Genomic DNA, 17,648 nt, shown 5'->3' with positions numbered 1-17,648 from the left:
GTCAAGCTGAAAGGATGTTCAGTTAAGCGTGTTAGGTCAAATATTGTTCTAGGCTCTGTGCTGTTCAACATATTTATAAGCAACTTAGATGACTGGTTATAAAATATGATTAACCAATTCGCAGAAGACATAACCTTAGGGTAGGATAGCAAATACATTAAGGAAAGTATGAAGAATTAGGAAGATCCTGACAGCACTGTGCAGAAAGCAGCAGAATGAATTTCCACAGGGACAACTGCCAAATCCTATATTTATATAAGAAAAAAAAGAACATAAATATAGAATAGTGGGGAACCATACATTGCAACAATACACGTGAACAAGATTTGGATGTCTTGGTAAATACAAGCTGAATATGTGCATCTGCAAAATAGGCAAACACAATCCTAGGTTGCAACAGTAAAAGAAGAGTGCTGAGATCAAAAGAAGTTATTGTTATCTCTTTTCCATATTAGTCAGGCCACACCAAGAATATTATGTCTAGTTCTGGGCACCTCATTTCAGAAAAGACTTTTCCAAACTGGAGCAAAATGATACAGTATGTGGAAGGAAAGACCCATGAGGAAAGCTTGAGGCATTGGTCATATTTTAGCTAGAGTTAAAGAACATTATAGGGAGATTTCAACTTTTTAAAGGGTTATCATGTAGAACACATAGCAGAATTGTGTAGAGTTGTTCATGAAAATATGGTAAGAAACAGTAGGTTTAAATTACAAGGAAATAGGCTACAGTTGAACTTCAGGAAAAAATTCCTTATGGTAAGAGCTGTTAAAAAAATGGAACAGATTGCCTTGGGAGGTGGTAGACATACCTTCACTTAGAATTGTTTAAAGGGACTTGATGGCTTTCTTACATTGTATGATTCATACCTCAGTTTTAATCTGGTTATTGTGGTGGAAAATTTTAGCTTGTAGAGGTTTATGTGTGTGTGTGTGTGTGTGTGTGTGTGTGTGTAAATTTTTTGGCTTGCTAACAAAGAATAAAGGGAGACCGATATGATCATTTCAAACTTATTTGTTCTCATCAGTCAGCCATACCCTTCTGAGATTCGAACCTGGGATAAGGGATAATTGGCTGGCTAGAACCTCCATATAATTTAATCATATGATCCATACTAGGTGGGATCTTTGCTTTTAACAAATGATTTTAGAAATTGATTTTAGAAATTTTAGAAATTGTATTCTTTTAAATTCAGTCAGGTAGTTCTGAATGTACAACCATAATTGAGCCCAAAATTTCTATTGCAAAGTGAGATAGTTATTGAGTTTTGCCCCCTTTTATGATCTTTCTTGTCACAGCTGTTAACTGAATCACTATAGTTTTAAAGAAAATCTGGTTTCCCCATTAATTTTGTTTATCAGAAGATTGCAAAAGGTGATTGCATGACCACAGGATACTCCACCATCATAATTTTGAGCCAGTTGCCAAGTGTCCAAATTTTGATCACATGTCTATGGGAATGCTGCAAGTGTGAAAAACAGTCATATGTCACTTTTTTCAGTGCTATTGTAACTTTGAACAGTCACTAAATGAATGGTTGTCAGTTGAGGATTACCTGTATATGCCAAATAATGAGGAATACGATGTTTATAACATTTCTAGTATAGTTTCCTGTTCCTTCTCTGTAATTAAATATTTTACTTAATAAAAATTTGTTCTAAAACACAGCTAAAAGGTTTTTTGGCAAGAGTTTTAGAAGTTGTTTACCATTGCCTTCTTCCTTGGACTGAGAGAGAATAACTGGCCCAAAGTCAGCTAGCCATCTTTGTGTTAAAGCAGGACTAAAGCTCACAATCTCCTGATTTCTGGTCTGGTGCCTTAACCACTACCGTATTTTCCAGCGTATAAGACGACTTTTTAACCCATGAAAATCTTTTTTAAGGGCCTTCAGAACCATATTATTTATTGTCATTAGTGAAACTCATTTATTTATTAATTACAGTTACAAGGACACCCATCTCACACAGTGTGACTCTGGGAAGCATACAATTGAATAAAACATTAAATAGATAAAAACAAAAAGGAGTAAAGTAATTTGTAACTGTTAGCCTAAAATTAGCTTACTTATTGGATTTACCTTGATTTCATAACAATTGTTGTTGTTGTTAGTTGCGAAGTCATGTCCGACCCATTGCAACACCATGGACAACATTCCTCCAGGCCTTCCTGTCCTCTACCATCTTCTGGAGTCCATTTAAGCTCACACCTACTGCTTCAGTGACTCCATCCAGCCACCTCATTCTCTGTCGTCCCCTTCTTCTCTTGCCCTCAACCTTTCCCAGCATTAGGCTCTTCTCCAGTGAGTCCTTCCTTCTCATTAGGTGGCCAAAGTATTTGAGATACAACTTCAGGATCTGGCCTTCTAAAGAGCAGTCAGGATTGATCTCCTCAAGGACTGACTGGTTTGATCGCCTTGAGGGTCCAAGGGACTCGCAGGAGTCTTCTCCAGGACCAGAGTTCAAAAGCTTCAATTCTTTGGTGCACAGCCTTTATTATGGTCCATCTTTCACAGCCATACTTTGCAACTGGAAAGACCATAGCCTTGACTATACGCACTTTTTTTGGCAGGGTGATGTCTCTGCTTTTTAGTGTGCTGTCTAGATATGCCATGGCTTTTAATTTCTTGGCTGCAGTCCCCGTGTGCGGTGATCTTGGAGCCCAGGAAAATAAAATCTGTCACTACCTCCATTTCTTCCCCATCTATTTGCCAGGAATTGAGAGGGCCGGATGCCATGATCTTGGTTTCTTAATGTTTAGTTTCAACCCAACTTTTGCACTCTCCTTCTTCACTCGCAACAAGAGGCTCTTTAGTTCCTTTTCACTTTCTGCCATTAGAGTGGTATCATCTGCATATCTTAGGTTATTGATATTTCTCCCAGCAATCTTAATTCCAACATTTAATCTACTCCCGTCTCTTTAAGAACTTGCCACAGTTTGTTGTGATCCACACAATCAAATGCTTTAGCATAGTCAATGAAGCAGAAGTAGGTGTTTTTCTGGAACTCCCTAGCTTTCTCCATGATCCAGCTTATGTTGGCAATTTGATGTCTAGTTCCTCTGCCTCTTCGAAATCCTGCCTGTACTTCTGGTAGTTCTCGATCCACATACTGCTGGAGTCTAGCTTGTAGGATTTTAAGTATAACTTTACTAGCATGTGAAAAGAGTGCAATGGTGTGATAGTTTGAACTTGGACTACTGTGATATTGAATGGTTTGCCTTGGATTCGAACTGAGATCATTCTGTCATTTTGAGGATTGTATCCCAGTATTGCTTTTCCTATTTTATTGACTATGAAGGCTACTCCATTTCTTCTGAGGGATTCTTGCCTGCAGTAGTATACCTGATGGTCATCTGAATTAAATTCGCCCATTCCTGTCCAATCAAATGCTTTAGCATAGTCAATGAAGCAGAAGTAGGTGTTTTTCTGGAACTCCCTAGCTTTCTCCATGATCCAGCTTATGTTGGCAATTTGATCTCTAGTTCCTCTGCCTCTTCGAAATCCTGCCTGTACTTCTGGTAGCTCTTGATCCACATACTGCTGGAGTCTAGCTTGTAGGATTTTAAGCATAACTTTACTAGCATGTGAAATGAGTGCAATGATGCAATAGTTTGAACATTCTTTGGCACTGCCTTTCTTTGCAATTGGAATGTAAACTGATCTTTTACAATCCTGTAGCCACTGTTGAGTTTTCCAAATTTGCTGGCAGATTGAGTGTAGCACTTTTACTGCATTGTCTTTTAAGATTTTGAATAGCTCAGCTGGAATACTGTCACCTCCACTAGCTTTGTTGTTGCTCAGCTTTTCTAAGGCCCACTTCACTTCACATTCTAGGATGTCTGGCTCGAGGTCAGTGACCACCTCATTGTGATTATCAGGGACGTTAAGCTCATTCTTGTATAGTTCTTCTGTGTAATTTTGCCACCTCTTCTTAATCTTTTCTGCCTCTGTTAGGTCCCTGCCATTTTGGTCTTTTATCATGCCCATTTTTGCATTAAAAGTTCCCTTCATCTCTCCAATTTTCTTGAAAAGATCTCTAGTCCTCCCTATTCTATTGTTTTCTTCTATTTCTTTGCACTGTTCATTTAAGAAGGCATTCTTATCTCTTCTAGCTATTCTCTGGAATTCTGCATTCAATTGGCCATATCGTTCTTTTTCTCCCTTGCCTTTCGCTTCCCTCCTTTCCTCAGCTATTTGCAAAGCTTCCTCAGACAGCCATTTTGCTTTCTTGCATTTCTTTTTCTTTGGGATGGTTTTGGTTGCTACCTCTTGTACAATGTTGCGAACCTCCATCCATAGTTCTTCAGGCACTCTGTCTTTCAGATCTAATTCCTTAAACCTATTTGTCACCTCTACTGTATATTCATCAGGGATATGATTTAGTTCATAACTGAGTGGCCTAGTGCTTTTCTCTACTTTCTTCAGTTTAAGCCTAAATTTTCCAATGAGAAGCTCATGGTCTGAGCCACAGTCAGCTCCTGGTCTTGTTTTTACTGACTGTATAGAACTTCTCCATCTTTGGCTGCAGCGCACATAGTCAATCTGATTTCTGTGTTGTCTGTCTGGTGATGTCCATGTACAGAGCCGTCTCTTGGGTTGTTGGAAAAGAGTGTTTGCTATGACCATCGTATTCTCTTGACAAAATTCTATCAGCCTGTGCCCTGCTTCATTTTGTACTCCAAGGCCAAACTTGCCTGTTATTCCAGTTATCTTTTGGCTTCCTACTTTAGCGTTCCAATCCCCCATGATGGTAAGGACATCATTTTTTGGTGTTAGTTCTATAAGGTGCTGTAGGGCTTCATAGAACCAGTCAATTTCATCCTCTTCAGCACCGGTGGTTGGGGCATAGACTTGGACTACCGTGATATTGAATGGTTTGCCTTGGATTCGAACTGAGATCATTCTGTCATTTTGGGGTTTGTATTCCAGTATTGCTTTTCCTACTCTTTTATTGACTATGTAGGCTACTCCATTTCTTCTGAGGGATTCTTGCCCACAGTAGTATGGTCATCTGAATTAAATTCACCCATTCCTGTCCATTTTAGTTCACTGATTCCTAAGATGTCAATGTTTAGTCTTGTCATCTCTTGTATGACCACATCCAGCTTGCCTTGATTCATGGATCTTACATTCCAGTTTCCTATAGAGAAAAAATCTTTACAGCATTGGACTTTCCTTTCACCACCAGACACATCCACAGCTGAGCGTCCTTTCGGCTTTGGCCCAGTTGCTTCATTCTTTCTGTTGCTACTAGTACTAGCCCTCTGCTCTTCCCCAGTAGTATATTGGATGCCTTCCGACCTGAGGGGCTCATCTTCCAGTATCATATTTTTTTTCCTTTTGGTACTGTCCATGGTGTTTTCATGGCAAAGATACTGGAGTGGGTTGCCATTTCCTTCTCCAGTGGATCATATTTTGTCAGAACTCTCTGCTATGACCTGTCCATCTTGGGTGGCCCTGCATGGCATAGCTCATAGCTTCATTGAATTATGCAAGCCCCTTTGCCACAACAAGGCAGTAATCCATGAAGGGGTTCATAACAATATGGTAAGATAATATGGCAGGTCATTATCATACAATGTTTTGCTTTTGACTGATAAAATTCTAAATGGCTTGGGCCCAGAATATTCAAATGACAATCTCATTCCATATGTTTTTTGCATAACCCAGAGGTAATGTTCAATTGCTCAAGTTGAGCAGTTTCAGGTAGCAGAATACACAGAAGGAAAATTCTTTAGTTGTGGCATTCTGTTTATTAGAATTTTCAAGGAAGCTTGTGCTATTGGTTTGCATCCAATAAATATATTTCTCTTCTGCCAAATATGATAATTATTAGATTCCATATATTAGTCCTGAGAATATAAACATTTATGTAACATGCTGCAATAAGTTATGCATCTTATATAGTATTTTCTCCTGTATTGATTAATATTATATTCATTGACTATTATGCTTTTATTTTTATAAAGTTAGTATTGTGCTTGGAAAATACTGTAGTTGTTATTAAACATATTATATGAATATATATAACTAGATGAAGAAGCGTTTGTTAATTTTGCTTTATTGTGACTTTTGTTATAAATATTACAGGTTAGCCTTTCCCAGTTTGGCACCATGCAGATGAGCTGGATATGAAATCCAAATAATTGCATCTATTAAATGGGATGCCAGGGTGGGGAAAGCTGTGAGATGCAATTATTGCCCTGAAGAACAAGATCAAATATCTATTTATTACACAATCTGGCAAATTCTGCAAGTACTGTATAGCTTGGAGGAATTGTATTTTTTATTTTAACTCTCAAGTATTATTATCTCCATCTAAAAGCTTAATAAAGCTGAATAAATAGTAACAATTACAGAATGATCCACTATTACTTTGTCTAATTCTTTTTAAATTGTATTGAATCCAGAGCATCATGTCATTCCGTTCCATTACATCTTGTGGCAATATGTGTATAACCATACATACAGTGGTGGGATTCAAATATGGGAACAACTTGTTCTCTGTGTAGATGCTGCTCCTGGAAGTCCGTTTTGGGCCTGGGCAACAAAAAATTAGCTACCGGTTCTGCTGAAGTGGTACAAACAGGCTGAATCCCACCACTGCATACATAGTAGTAAAAAATGGAAATAGTTTTAGGAGGGTACCATCCATAATTCCCAAAGCCCTTATTCCTAATGTGCCATTATATTTAGTCCAGTGTGCTAAGTGTAGAAGCTTTTATCATGTACCTTTTTAACCTCTTCAGATTAAGTCAGAGGGCAAGATTTTAGCAGTTGTAGTAAGCATGGAAATTGAGCAATAATGAAACCAGTAATTAATAACCTTTTAACAAAATTATGACATTTGTATAATCTGGGATGGATGCCCATCTAAGATAATATGAAGAATGAAGAATCATTTCTGGGAAATGATTATTTGTATTTAAATAAGTGACCATACACAGTAAAAATATCATTTTCTCCTTATAACATTAAATTCTTGTATAGCCACTTTGATAAATAAGAGGAAGCAGTAATGATCTTTGGCTATGTAGCTATGCTATTTTGTCAAATTGAAATCCCATTAAGGTCTTTAGCACATCCTGCTTTAAGTTAGCTCTAGGCTCATGATAAAACATTTTTCATGCTAATTAATTCTACAACCAATATTAATCTCTTTTGACCAATGTAATGTCTAAGTGTTTGGAAACAGATTTCTAGCATACCTTTCATCTATGGCTAGCTGATCTTTTCAGTGATGGGATAGCAAAAAATAGCAGAGAGACAGACAGGGAAGTCTTCTGAGGAAAGGACAAGAAAGTAATGGCAGAAAAAGCCGACTAAAGAAAGCACTTGCCTGATCACTTTAAGTTGGCTGGCCTACAGCCAAAGAAATCCTTTACAATCTGATATCTGGATGGCCTTGACATCTCTCTTTATTAATTACTTAAAGAAAACTTTATCAACCTATAATAAAATCAGTTAAATAGAACTATGTACTTCTATAATTATCTCAGAACACAGTCACAAAAGCCAGCTCTGTGGAGAGATGAATACTGTTTGAGTCCCTGAAATTAGGAGATGATCTTAATAGTGACCCAACTGATATTAAATCATAGGGTTTTTTCATATTTTGGTTCCTAAACTGTATGAGCCACATTGCAGAAATTGCCTGGATAAATAGTTGTGGCTGCTTTCATCTTTAAGGCAAAATTTTCAAAGGATAATGGTGATAACTCCCATTTCCTCTTCTTTTGTACAGATTTTGGCATGCACAAACGTATGCATTACATATCTGTTTTAACACTGTAAATAAATGAGATGTTAAGTGGGATGAAATAACATTAAGAAAACGTTTTCCTGAAAATGGTAGTAGTGGCTTCTTAAGAGAAAGTAAAGACAGTTCATACTACTTCCTGAAATAACTGAAGAGTTGACCTAATGCCTTTCAGCGCTTAAATCTTCTATTGACACACAATCAATATCCTTTGGGACCTTGTAAGAATGTCACTGATGCATATAAATGACTTTCTGTTTCTTGAAATAAGGCATTCACATAGTTTTTAAAAAAATCAAATCATGGATTTAAAGAAGCAATAAATGTTTAATGATGGCATTGGATGCTATTATTAAAACACCAGAAAATTCTTGAAAATACAAAAGTAATCTCTTGAAACTAAAAAAGGTGTTTTTGTTTAGTGATTCTGAAACAACAGATGTATCAGAAAAGAGTGAATTGACAGCCACAGGGAACTGAAACTCATAGAGCAGATACAGAGTGGACAACTGGAGTTGATGGCAACCTTCCACCCACACCTTGCTATCAGTTTGCCTCAATTGAAGCCCTGTGGGAGAAGGTAGAGAACTGCATCTACAGCGAATGAGTTTGTTTTAGATTCATTGAGCCTATGGCTTCTTGGATGATATCTCCTAACCAAGATTATAACTAGTGTTAAAGAAGATAGTGAATACAGGTACAAATGCAATAGTTTTTATGTGTGAAAATGCTACACATGATATTTGGGCATTTCTTAAAGGAATATTGCATCTTGGGGATCATCAGTCCTAATACAATCACACAGAAAGAAATCATTTTCTTTTAAAAAAGCTCCTGCTCAATAGATATGAAAAATCTTTAGTAGTTGTAGTAACTCAGGAATTATAACTATACAGTATTTCATACTTTACAACTACCTCATTTGAGCACCCTTTAAAATGTTAGTATATGCTTCAGAAAACTAACCACTTGCTTTACATTTGAGAGGAAAAAAATCAAATTAATGGTTAAGAAATGCAAGTACTCAATAAATTCAGTTTAGAAAAGAGATTTTATATGGAAAAACCTTTCATTTTTAATATGAATTTTGTCCACTAACATTTCTTGTTTTTCTAACATATCATATAAGAATAGGTATACAAGCTCTTATTTGTTTCTTTGGCAACCCAACTCACACGTGGTGATTTTTACAAGCTCAAATTTATCCTAAAAATCAAGTTTGCAGCTTCCATTCACTTGAAATGGTAGAGGTTAAAAACAGTGATGGCCACAGGCATTTTAGCTGATGGCTTGTTAACTATATACTTCCCTGGAAAAATTGAAGTTGACCTCATCTATCTATCCACCCTACTTACTTCCATGCTTAATTACATGAAGTACTCTGTAAGGGAGAGACTTTAAACATGATTTGTCAAAGCCAAGCCCTCAAATGGGAGCTTACATCTTTTATAGTATTCCAGTGCAATTGGCTTGATGCTGTTTCTGATTTCTAATTCCCCTGGTATTTAACAGCTCCTCTGAAAAAAAAAACATTCATTCATACCTGAACCTGTTTTTGAGATCTGCTTCTGAGGCCTTATTTTAAATCCTCTTGATATTAGATGCATGATGGATAAAATAAGGTATTTTTTGTCAATGGTTAATGATCTTTTCTGAGAGAGGTTCTATATAATAATAATAATAATAATAATAATAATAATAATAATAATAATAATAATAATAATAATAATAATAATAATAATAATAATAATAATAATGTGGCTGTCCAGTCTTGCTTTTGAAAAACAGCCAGAATTGTTTCAGATGAACTTTTATTTTAAAGTGTTGCATTTTTTCTTTTTGTTAGGATGTGACTCTAACTCTTTTTCCTTGGTTCAGGAAGTGGGATAGATTCAAAGTAATAAAGATATATTAGATTATTGGTTTTGATTATTTGGTTTATAATTAGTTGTCTTGAGCATGACAGAAAATAAGAATATAAATGATACTAACAAGCACATGAAATCTATAAATAGACTTGATGAGTTCTTGGTTTAGACATTATTTTTCTGCATTATGTAGCGATGTATGCAGCTGTTCCTTGTGAACCAAAATTCGAAGCATGATTTTAGCAATTATACCTTTCTTTCTTTGTGTATCATTTCAGGTGGGATGGTGGAAGGACAAGCGCCTCAAAATGAAGTATTACGTGTGGCCACGTTCTGAGCTATATCCTAACTGTGAGGAACGTGAGGATGATCATCTTAGCATAGTGACCCTTGAAGAAGCACCTTTTGTTATTGTGGAAAATGTGGACCCACTAAGTGGCACCTGTATGAGGAACACAGTTCCATGTCAAAAACGAATTGTATCAGAGTAGGTAGCAACAAAACCTTTTGTAACTAGTTCTTTTCAGCATGTTTCTTCCTGCAACAGTGACAATGCAGCTATATTGTTCATATTTAATTCATTTTATCTCACTCCACTCTGTAGCATTACCTGCATCAAGTGGGCTTTTCAGGAGTGGGTATTTTATTATTTTATTTTATTTTATTTTATTTTATTTTATTTTATTTTATTTTATTTTATTTTATTTTATTTATTTTATTTTATTTATTTTATTTTATTTTATTTTATTTTATTTTATTTTATTTTATTTATTTTATTTTATTTTATTTTATTTTATTTTATTTTATTTTATTTATTTTATTTTATTATTATTTTATTTTATTTTATTATTTTATTTTATTTTATTATTTTATTTTATTTATTTATTTTTTTATTTTATTTTATTTTATTTTATTTTATTTTTATTTTATTTTATTTTATTTTATTTTATTTTATTTTATTTTATTTTATTTTATTTTATTTTATTTTATTTTATTATTTTATTTTATTTTATTTTATTTTATTTTATTTTATTTATTTTATTTTATTTTTAGACCTCTATGGCCCTTTATCTTGAAAACATAATTCTGGGTGGCTAACAACATTTAAAAAATCTGTACAAACAAAAATAACATAAAAAGAATTAGAACCAAACACAATGGGGCATAAAATGGCAACCAAGAAAATTAATAAAAATCACATTTCATGGGTTCTTCTGCTCTCCTGAACCTCTTGCCTGGGAAAATAGCCAGGTCTTAAGGGTTTTCTGAAAGTCCAGCAGGGTCAGATCCCGCCTTAACTCAACTGGTACAGTATTATATCAAGGAATGCAAAGTCAGCTATGGAAAAACTGGGAATTAAAAAGTGAAGTTTTTCTTAGTTCTGAGTGTCAGAATAAATCTAATTTCATCACACCAATATCCTTGCATGATATTTTTATGTGAAATTTTCTAGGGCTATGTTTTAATTAATTTATTTGGTTGTGTGATGCTTATTTTTCAAGAGCCTGGAAAGGAACCAACCTTTTCCTTGTATAGCTCTGCTTTTGGCTTCCACCTATTGCTCAGTTCTCTTTTGGTCATCATAGTAATAACATTTCCAAAATATCCAAAGCGTTTGCTGAGTCAATTCTGCTGTGCAGTGTTTTATTTTATTTATTTTATTTTTATTGATAAGTTAGCTGCATGGTGCTTAAGGTGAATTTCACAACTGCAAAACCTGCATCAACAAGTTACTGCCATTCAACACCCAATATTTGTGCTTTATCGTTTAGGGAGGGCTTCATTTTCTTGGATCCATGTTTTCAAATCTAATCCCCATTAACAGGGCCTTACTGAACCATTTAAAAACTTATTCTCTAAATTCAGGATCCCTCTATGAGAACAGCATCTTCAGTTGTTACTCATACTTCAGTTCCTCCACTTACTCAGATGATGCAGTTCCATGTGGAGATCTCTATGGGATGAAAGTACCATTTCTCTTTCCTGACTCAGGAGAGTTTCATCTTGTTTTATTCCTCCCAGAGGCTTAAAATAATCCTTAGAAAACTTGCCTGTAAATGCTCACAAGTTTAAACCTTGTCCTCAGCTGGAGAACCCCTTCACATTTTTCACTCACTGTCCCATGCAGGTGGGATTATCAGGTTTGATAACTGATTCCCTCTCATTTTTTTCTCCCTTTGAACCCTCCTCTATCCGAGTGTTGATACATGCAGAGGAAAGAGGGAATGGCTTTGAAGGCAGAGGAAGAAACACTACAAAAGGCAATGGTTAGATAAAAGGGGCCTAACCCTGGGCCAAGAATGTAACGTGAGCATTCATCCCAGATAAGCCCCTCCTTAGTTCACTCAAAGTTGTAGGGAGGGGGAAGCCATTCAGACTTGCTTACTAACATTTTATTACAAAATAAGGACCTTCAGGGCACTGATTTCCTAGTCTGGTCTACCTCAAAGGGCTTATAGTGAGCCATTGGATTTTATCTTAAATGTTTTTGTTTTATATAGTATCCACAGCTATTTCTATGATACGTGAAGCTCAAGGCAGGAATTATCACTATTGATGCAATAGTTTTCCAAATAGGCTATGATTCTGATCCTGTTGTGTTATGCATACAGGATCCTGCATCCAGAGGCATCAGCTTTCACTCAATATGCACTGTCCACTGTTGTCGCCTCGTGATACATTTCAAGTTGTTTTAGTGCACCCTGCCACCTTTATTAAGTATTAGAGGCTTGATTTTCAGTCTAATAATATGCAGCTTTTAAAGGAGCATGAATACCTTCACTGGCTCTCTGATCATTAGTTCCCACCATCAGGTAACTTGTTACTCATATTTGTAATTTATACAGATCCGAGAAGAAGAACTGGCTATTGACCAATATAGTAAGAAAGAGATCATTCTTTATTGTTCCCAGTAAAGAAACTCCATGAGAATTATATAACCCTTTGATTTTTTCCTCTTACATAGTTTTTCCCCCCCGTATCTCTTCTCTTCCAAAGCTGATGTGCTAGTATTTGGAAATCAGGGGAAAGTTGAAGCCAGACCTAGCATATAAGGGAAAGAAGGGAATCCTATCCAAACTCTTTATCTCTTAAAAAATTCTGGGTGCTTACTATGCATGTTTATGTGTAAATTCCGAGATAATTCTTTAAAAAATTAAGCTAAATATTCAATTCTCAACCACATTTTGGCAAGAATTTTGTGCTTTTGCTTAAAGAAAAATCGTATTTGTTTTTTAATATTTCTGCTAAAGAGGTTCAATTTCTGCTATCTTTGAAAGCTAGATTTAGATTTCAGTTTAGAATCAAGACTGGGAATTCTTTTAAAAATTATGTGGCCTTTATCAAAATAAAGTTTTTTAAAAAGTTTAAATGCAACATGATGCCAACCATGGACCATGTCTTTTTGTTTATAGATTTAGCATATTTTTATTCTGTAAAATTATATGTTGTTGCCTTTCTCTAGAAACAAAACAGATGAAGAGACTGCCTATATCAAGAAATGTTGCAAAGGGTTTTGTATTGATATTCTTAAAAAAATTTCCAAGTTTGTGAAGTTCACCTATGATCTTTATTTGGTAACCAATGGTAAACATGGAAAGAAGGTCAATGGAACATGGAATGGAATGATTGGTGAGGTAAGCCAAGAAAGACTGAAGTGTTATCTCATCACAAAGTAGGCTTTTCACAAAACTGAATGAGTGTGCCTGCATGCCTACACAGACATACAACACACACACAGAACGCTGAATTGTAATTCATTTTTCATCATTCCCATACTTGGCTAGGGCTGCTGACAATTCAACAAAAACTGGAAGTCCAGATTTCCATCCCTGCTTTATACAATTGTAAACATTTAAAAAAGAAAAAGGGCAAATAAAAAAATTATTGTCCTGGAAGAGGATAGGGGGAAAAGGGCAGTAAAAGTAAAGTCCCCTTTATTTTGTTTGCAGTAATGAAGCTACGTTTTATCTTCATATCAGAGAAGAAGATGAAAACTATATTTAGCTATTGAAATGTCACCTGTCTTTCTTCATATTGTACCATCCAAAAGTAGATATTGCCATCAGCTGTGTAGAGCTATAGGCATCTGGCATAGAGCAGAACATGTGATGCACTACCAATTGCCTCATCTTTGAGAAGACAATGTAATCTTTAGTCACCGTATACCTTCAGTGTTTAATTCCCATACTTGGTACTAAACTAGGAATTTTTTTTTAACTACAGTTCAGAATGTTCCAATATGTATATTGATTCTTGAACCACATGCTTTCCTTTGGTTCCATTTGTTTTGTTGTTAAATTTATATATCCCCTTTCCTTCAGATGCTCAAGGTAGCATATGCAGCACTCCATCCTCCAAGTTGTTCCTCTGTTGCGTGTTAGGTTGAGCTGAGAGAAAGTGACTGGTTAAGTGAGCTTCCAAGGCTGAAGTGTACCTGAATTTTGATCCCCCTGGTCCTATTAGTTGCTATATTACATTGACTAACTCTAATATAATGAGATATTTCTCATTTGATTTCTTTGTTTTAATTTTCATTCCTCAAAATATATTATTACTTTTTTCCTTGCATTCTTTCTCCTGTCATTAAAATCATGGTTTAAATTGGAAACTTCTTTTATTACAGGGGTGTCAAACTCGCAACATCACATGATGTGTCATGACACATCACGACTTTTCCATTGCTGGCAATGGGGTGGGTGTGGTTTCGGCATGATGCATCTGGCCCGCGGGCCGGCAGTTTGACACCCCTGTTTTATTACATACTTTATATTTATCTAGACCAGTTATATAGATACTTATTAATATGTGTCCATCCATTGTGTTTCATGTGTGCTTACACACTCAACTTACTGTCATGAATACTGGAAATACATCATGTTTTAAAACTTTCCATTAATCTCAAAGAATTTTCAGTCCCTTATTCTACCATTATGGGAAGTAGAAAAATGATAAAGAACAGAAAAGATGGAGCTTGCTTGTCAAAAATAATCTTTGTTCTTTCTCCCCATCCTAGGTGGTTGCCAAACGTGCCTATATGGCTGTGGGATCCCTCACCATAAATGCAGAGCGTTCAGAAGTAGTAGATTTTTCTGTTCCCTTCATTGAGACGGGAATCAGTGTAATGGTGTCACGAAGCAATGGAACAGTCTCACCTTCTGCCTTTTTAGGTAAACTATTATTTGGAGGCAAAGTGCAGAGAAAAATATGTTGGCAGCTCTTTTTTTGATTAAATAAACAACCATACATTTATATGCAATCTTGGATTTGTTGAAGTTCTAGCTTGAATTAAATTCAGGAATCAACACCCAATAAGAGAATAAGAAATTAACTTAGAAATACTAGATATTTCTAGTGAATATAATTGTATAACTATATTCAAATAAATGTTTTCAGTTTTTCTTCTACCTTTACTTCCTTAAGCCTGGTAGATACATAATCTTTATTGTCATTTTTTTTACCATGGGCACACATTAAAAATGAAATTTAGTTGCTTCCTCTCAAAGTGTACACATACATAACACACATTTAAGCATCCTATAAACCAGAGATCCCCAGCCTTTTGGGCACCAGGGACCAGTTCTGTAGAGAGAGGTTTTTCTGTGGACCAGAGTGTGTGGTTTTGTGTGCTGCCTGCATCTCACAGATGGGGCTTTGCTTGTTTGTGCAGACCAGTTGCTGGCATGCCACGGCCCAGTACTGGTCCATGGACTGGAGGTTGGGGACCCCTGCTATATACAACATATGTATAGACCTACACCCTTACATATAAGTAACATATAAATATTAATCACTGTCCATCTTGAATACATAATGGAAGGAAGAAGCTTTAGAAGCTTTCCTGCCAGAAGGTAACAAGGAAAATAGGTTGTGAAGAGGATGTGTAGTCTCTCAGACAATCTTATGGACCCTGCTCAAGCAACACTTATATGCTTTGTCCTGGATGGAAGGGAGGGAACTGCCAATAATTTCTTTTCAGAAATCTTCTGACAGTAAGATTTCTAACTGTTTTGATGGTAACCCCAGAAATATGCCATGCAGAAATATTATTTTGCCTTGTATGTAAAGAAATGTGGGAGTTTATTTCCGGAATATAGCAGTCTATTTTGGGGATTTATAAAACCCATTTTGGCAAAGCTCTCAGAGCAAAACACAATGATATAGTAATGATTTTTTTTAAGTTTCCCAAATGTCTTTGGGAGTTCAGCAGCATGCAAGTCTCTTAAGAGTAAATGTATCATCAAAATAATTTAGATAATCCCTAAAAATGTTGCATATTATAGCATTAGGAGGAGTCTATTAATTATGTCAATTTTTGTTAGACTCTGGAATTATGCATGAAAAAACCCTAAGCTATCACCCTGGTGATAGGGACTCCAGGATCGATAAAGCCTTGGTCCTAAGCAGTTGTCACTATACATTAGACAATCGTGGAATTTAAAGTAGGATTCACTCTGCAAGTTTCAGCACATAAACAATAGAATATGGTATTTTGAGTATTCAATCCTCAAAATACTCAGAACTTAAATGTTATAACCTGTAGTTTGAACTTAATTTGGAAATACTCTAGAACAGTGTTTTTCAACCTTTTTTGGGCAAAGGCACACTTGTTTCATGAAAAAAATCACGAGGCACTCCACAATTAGAAAATGTTAAAAAATTTAACTCTGTGCCTATATTGACTATATATAAAGTAATTCTCTTGAATAGGAATCAAATAAATACAAAGAAAGTATTTTATAATTACTTTTCAATTTTTCCCACGGCACACCAGGCAACATCTCGCGGCACACTAGTGTGCCATGGAACAGTGGTTGAAAAACACTGCTCTAGAAGAATCATGAACAGCCATGAAATCACAATTTCTATATAGGAGGCCTGTTAGCAGTGACAACAGCATTCCAAGCCCTCTCTCAAAAGCAGCCCAAAACAGCACATTCAAATTCTGGCCATTCTTTGATTGCCGGAAGCCACACTTGATATTTTATAAATGGGACAGAATTTTCTAGTCCTACATATTTAGAATACTTCTTTAAAAAGGTAATGTTTGGGGCTGTGACCAGATTCCTTATTTTCTCAACCTTTGCAATAATTTTGCAAAAAGTGTGGACATATCATATATGCAGGATGAAGGCCTCTTCCACGTTTCCAACCAATACAGTGCTGAGCTTTATTGATATATATTATTAATGATCTATTATCACATATATTATATATGCTATATATTATATATGTATGAAAATAGGCCATTATGTTTTTTCTACAAAAATGGTGCATTTTCTTCACTAGCTAAATATAATGAAAGATGCTCCCATTTACTGCTTTATACTGGACCACCTAGAAGTCAGTCCAAATCCAACAACATCCTGACACTCTGAATTCTATTCTTTGGAAACAGAGCTATTTGTTCCAAAATAGATTACATCATTAATCATTGGTAGACTTTTCTATTGATCTATATTTCAGTTTTATCTTGATAAAACTTTCAATGTTTGAACACTTCACCTATCCCAATTTCCCAAATATTGATTTAGAAGTTCTGCTGCCTTCTAGGAATTAGATAGAAAAAGAAACATTATCGTATATCAAGATAATTGTTCTGGGAAATCCAGTAACTTATTTCAAGTCTATAAACCAAAAGCAAGCAGGAGGAAAAAAAAAACACCTTTTGGTATATAGGAGTAGAACGTCATATATGTTCCCAGATCCAGCCAGAATAGCAAATTTAGAATGCTAGTGTGATTAATGACACTGAAAACTGCTAAGAAGATTATCAGTAGGTTATATTCCTCTATTTTCCACAAACCTTTATTTGTGCTTGTTTCTTTGGATCCTTTTTCTACTTCTGCATTTAATTTAGTTAAAGACACAAAACTGGAGATTGAAAAAAATGACAACCCTATGATTGAGTAGGTCTTTGTGATGAATGCAGGTTCAGGCAGGATGCTGAGATTGCTGCAATTTGGGAAAGTCAGAATGCATTCATTTTTATAAAAGCCAACTTCAAATTCTTACGGGGAGGAAA

The 17,648-nt window shown here is 35.4% G+C and overlaps 1 protein-coding gene across 1 annotated transcript in view; it reads left to right on the top strand.

Moving 5' to 3' along the window:
* The window catches only part of GRIN2B (glutamate ionotropic receptor NMDA type subunit 2B), a gene marked incomplete at both ends in the record, with an annotated part of 276,911 nt that overhangs the window by 222,971 nt on the left and 36,292 nt on the right, over window positions 1-17,648 (top strand). The window contains 3 exons of the mRNA XM_083366736.1: window positions 9,904-10,112; window positions 13,089-13,260; window positions 14,640-14,793. Of these exons, the coding sequence (XP_083222862.1) occupies window positions 9,904-10,112; window positions 13,089-13,260; window positions 14,640-14,793 (535 nt within the window). The remainder of the gene's footprint in view (window positions 1-9,903; window positions 10,113-13,088; window positions 13,261-14,639; window positions 14,794-17,648) is intronic.

This window comes from Vipera ursinii (genome assembly GCF_947247035.1).
Source record: "Vipera ursinii genome assembly, chromosome: 6".
Lineage (NCBI taxonomy): Eukaryota > Metazoa > Chordata > Lepidosauria > Squamata > Viperidae > Vipera > Vipera ursinii.
Note: the sequence above shows the minus strand (reverse complement) of the source record. Positions and strands in the feature narration are given on the sequence as shown.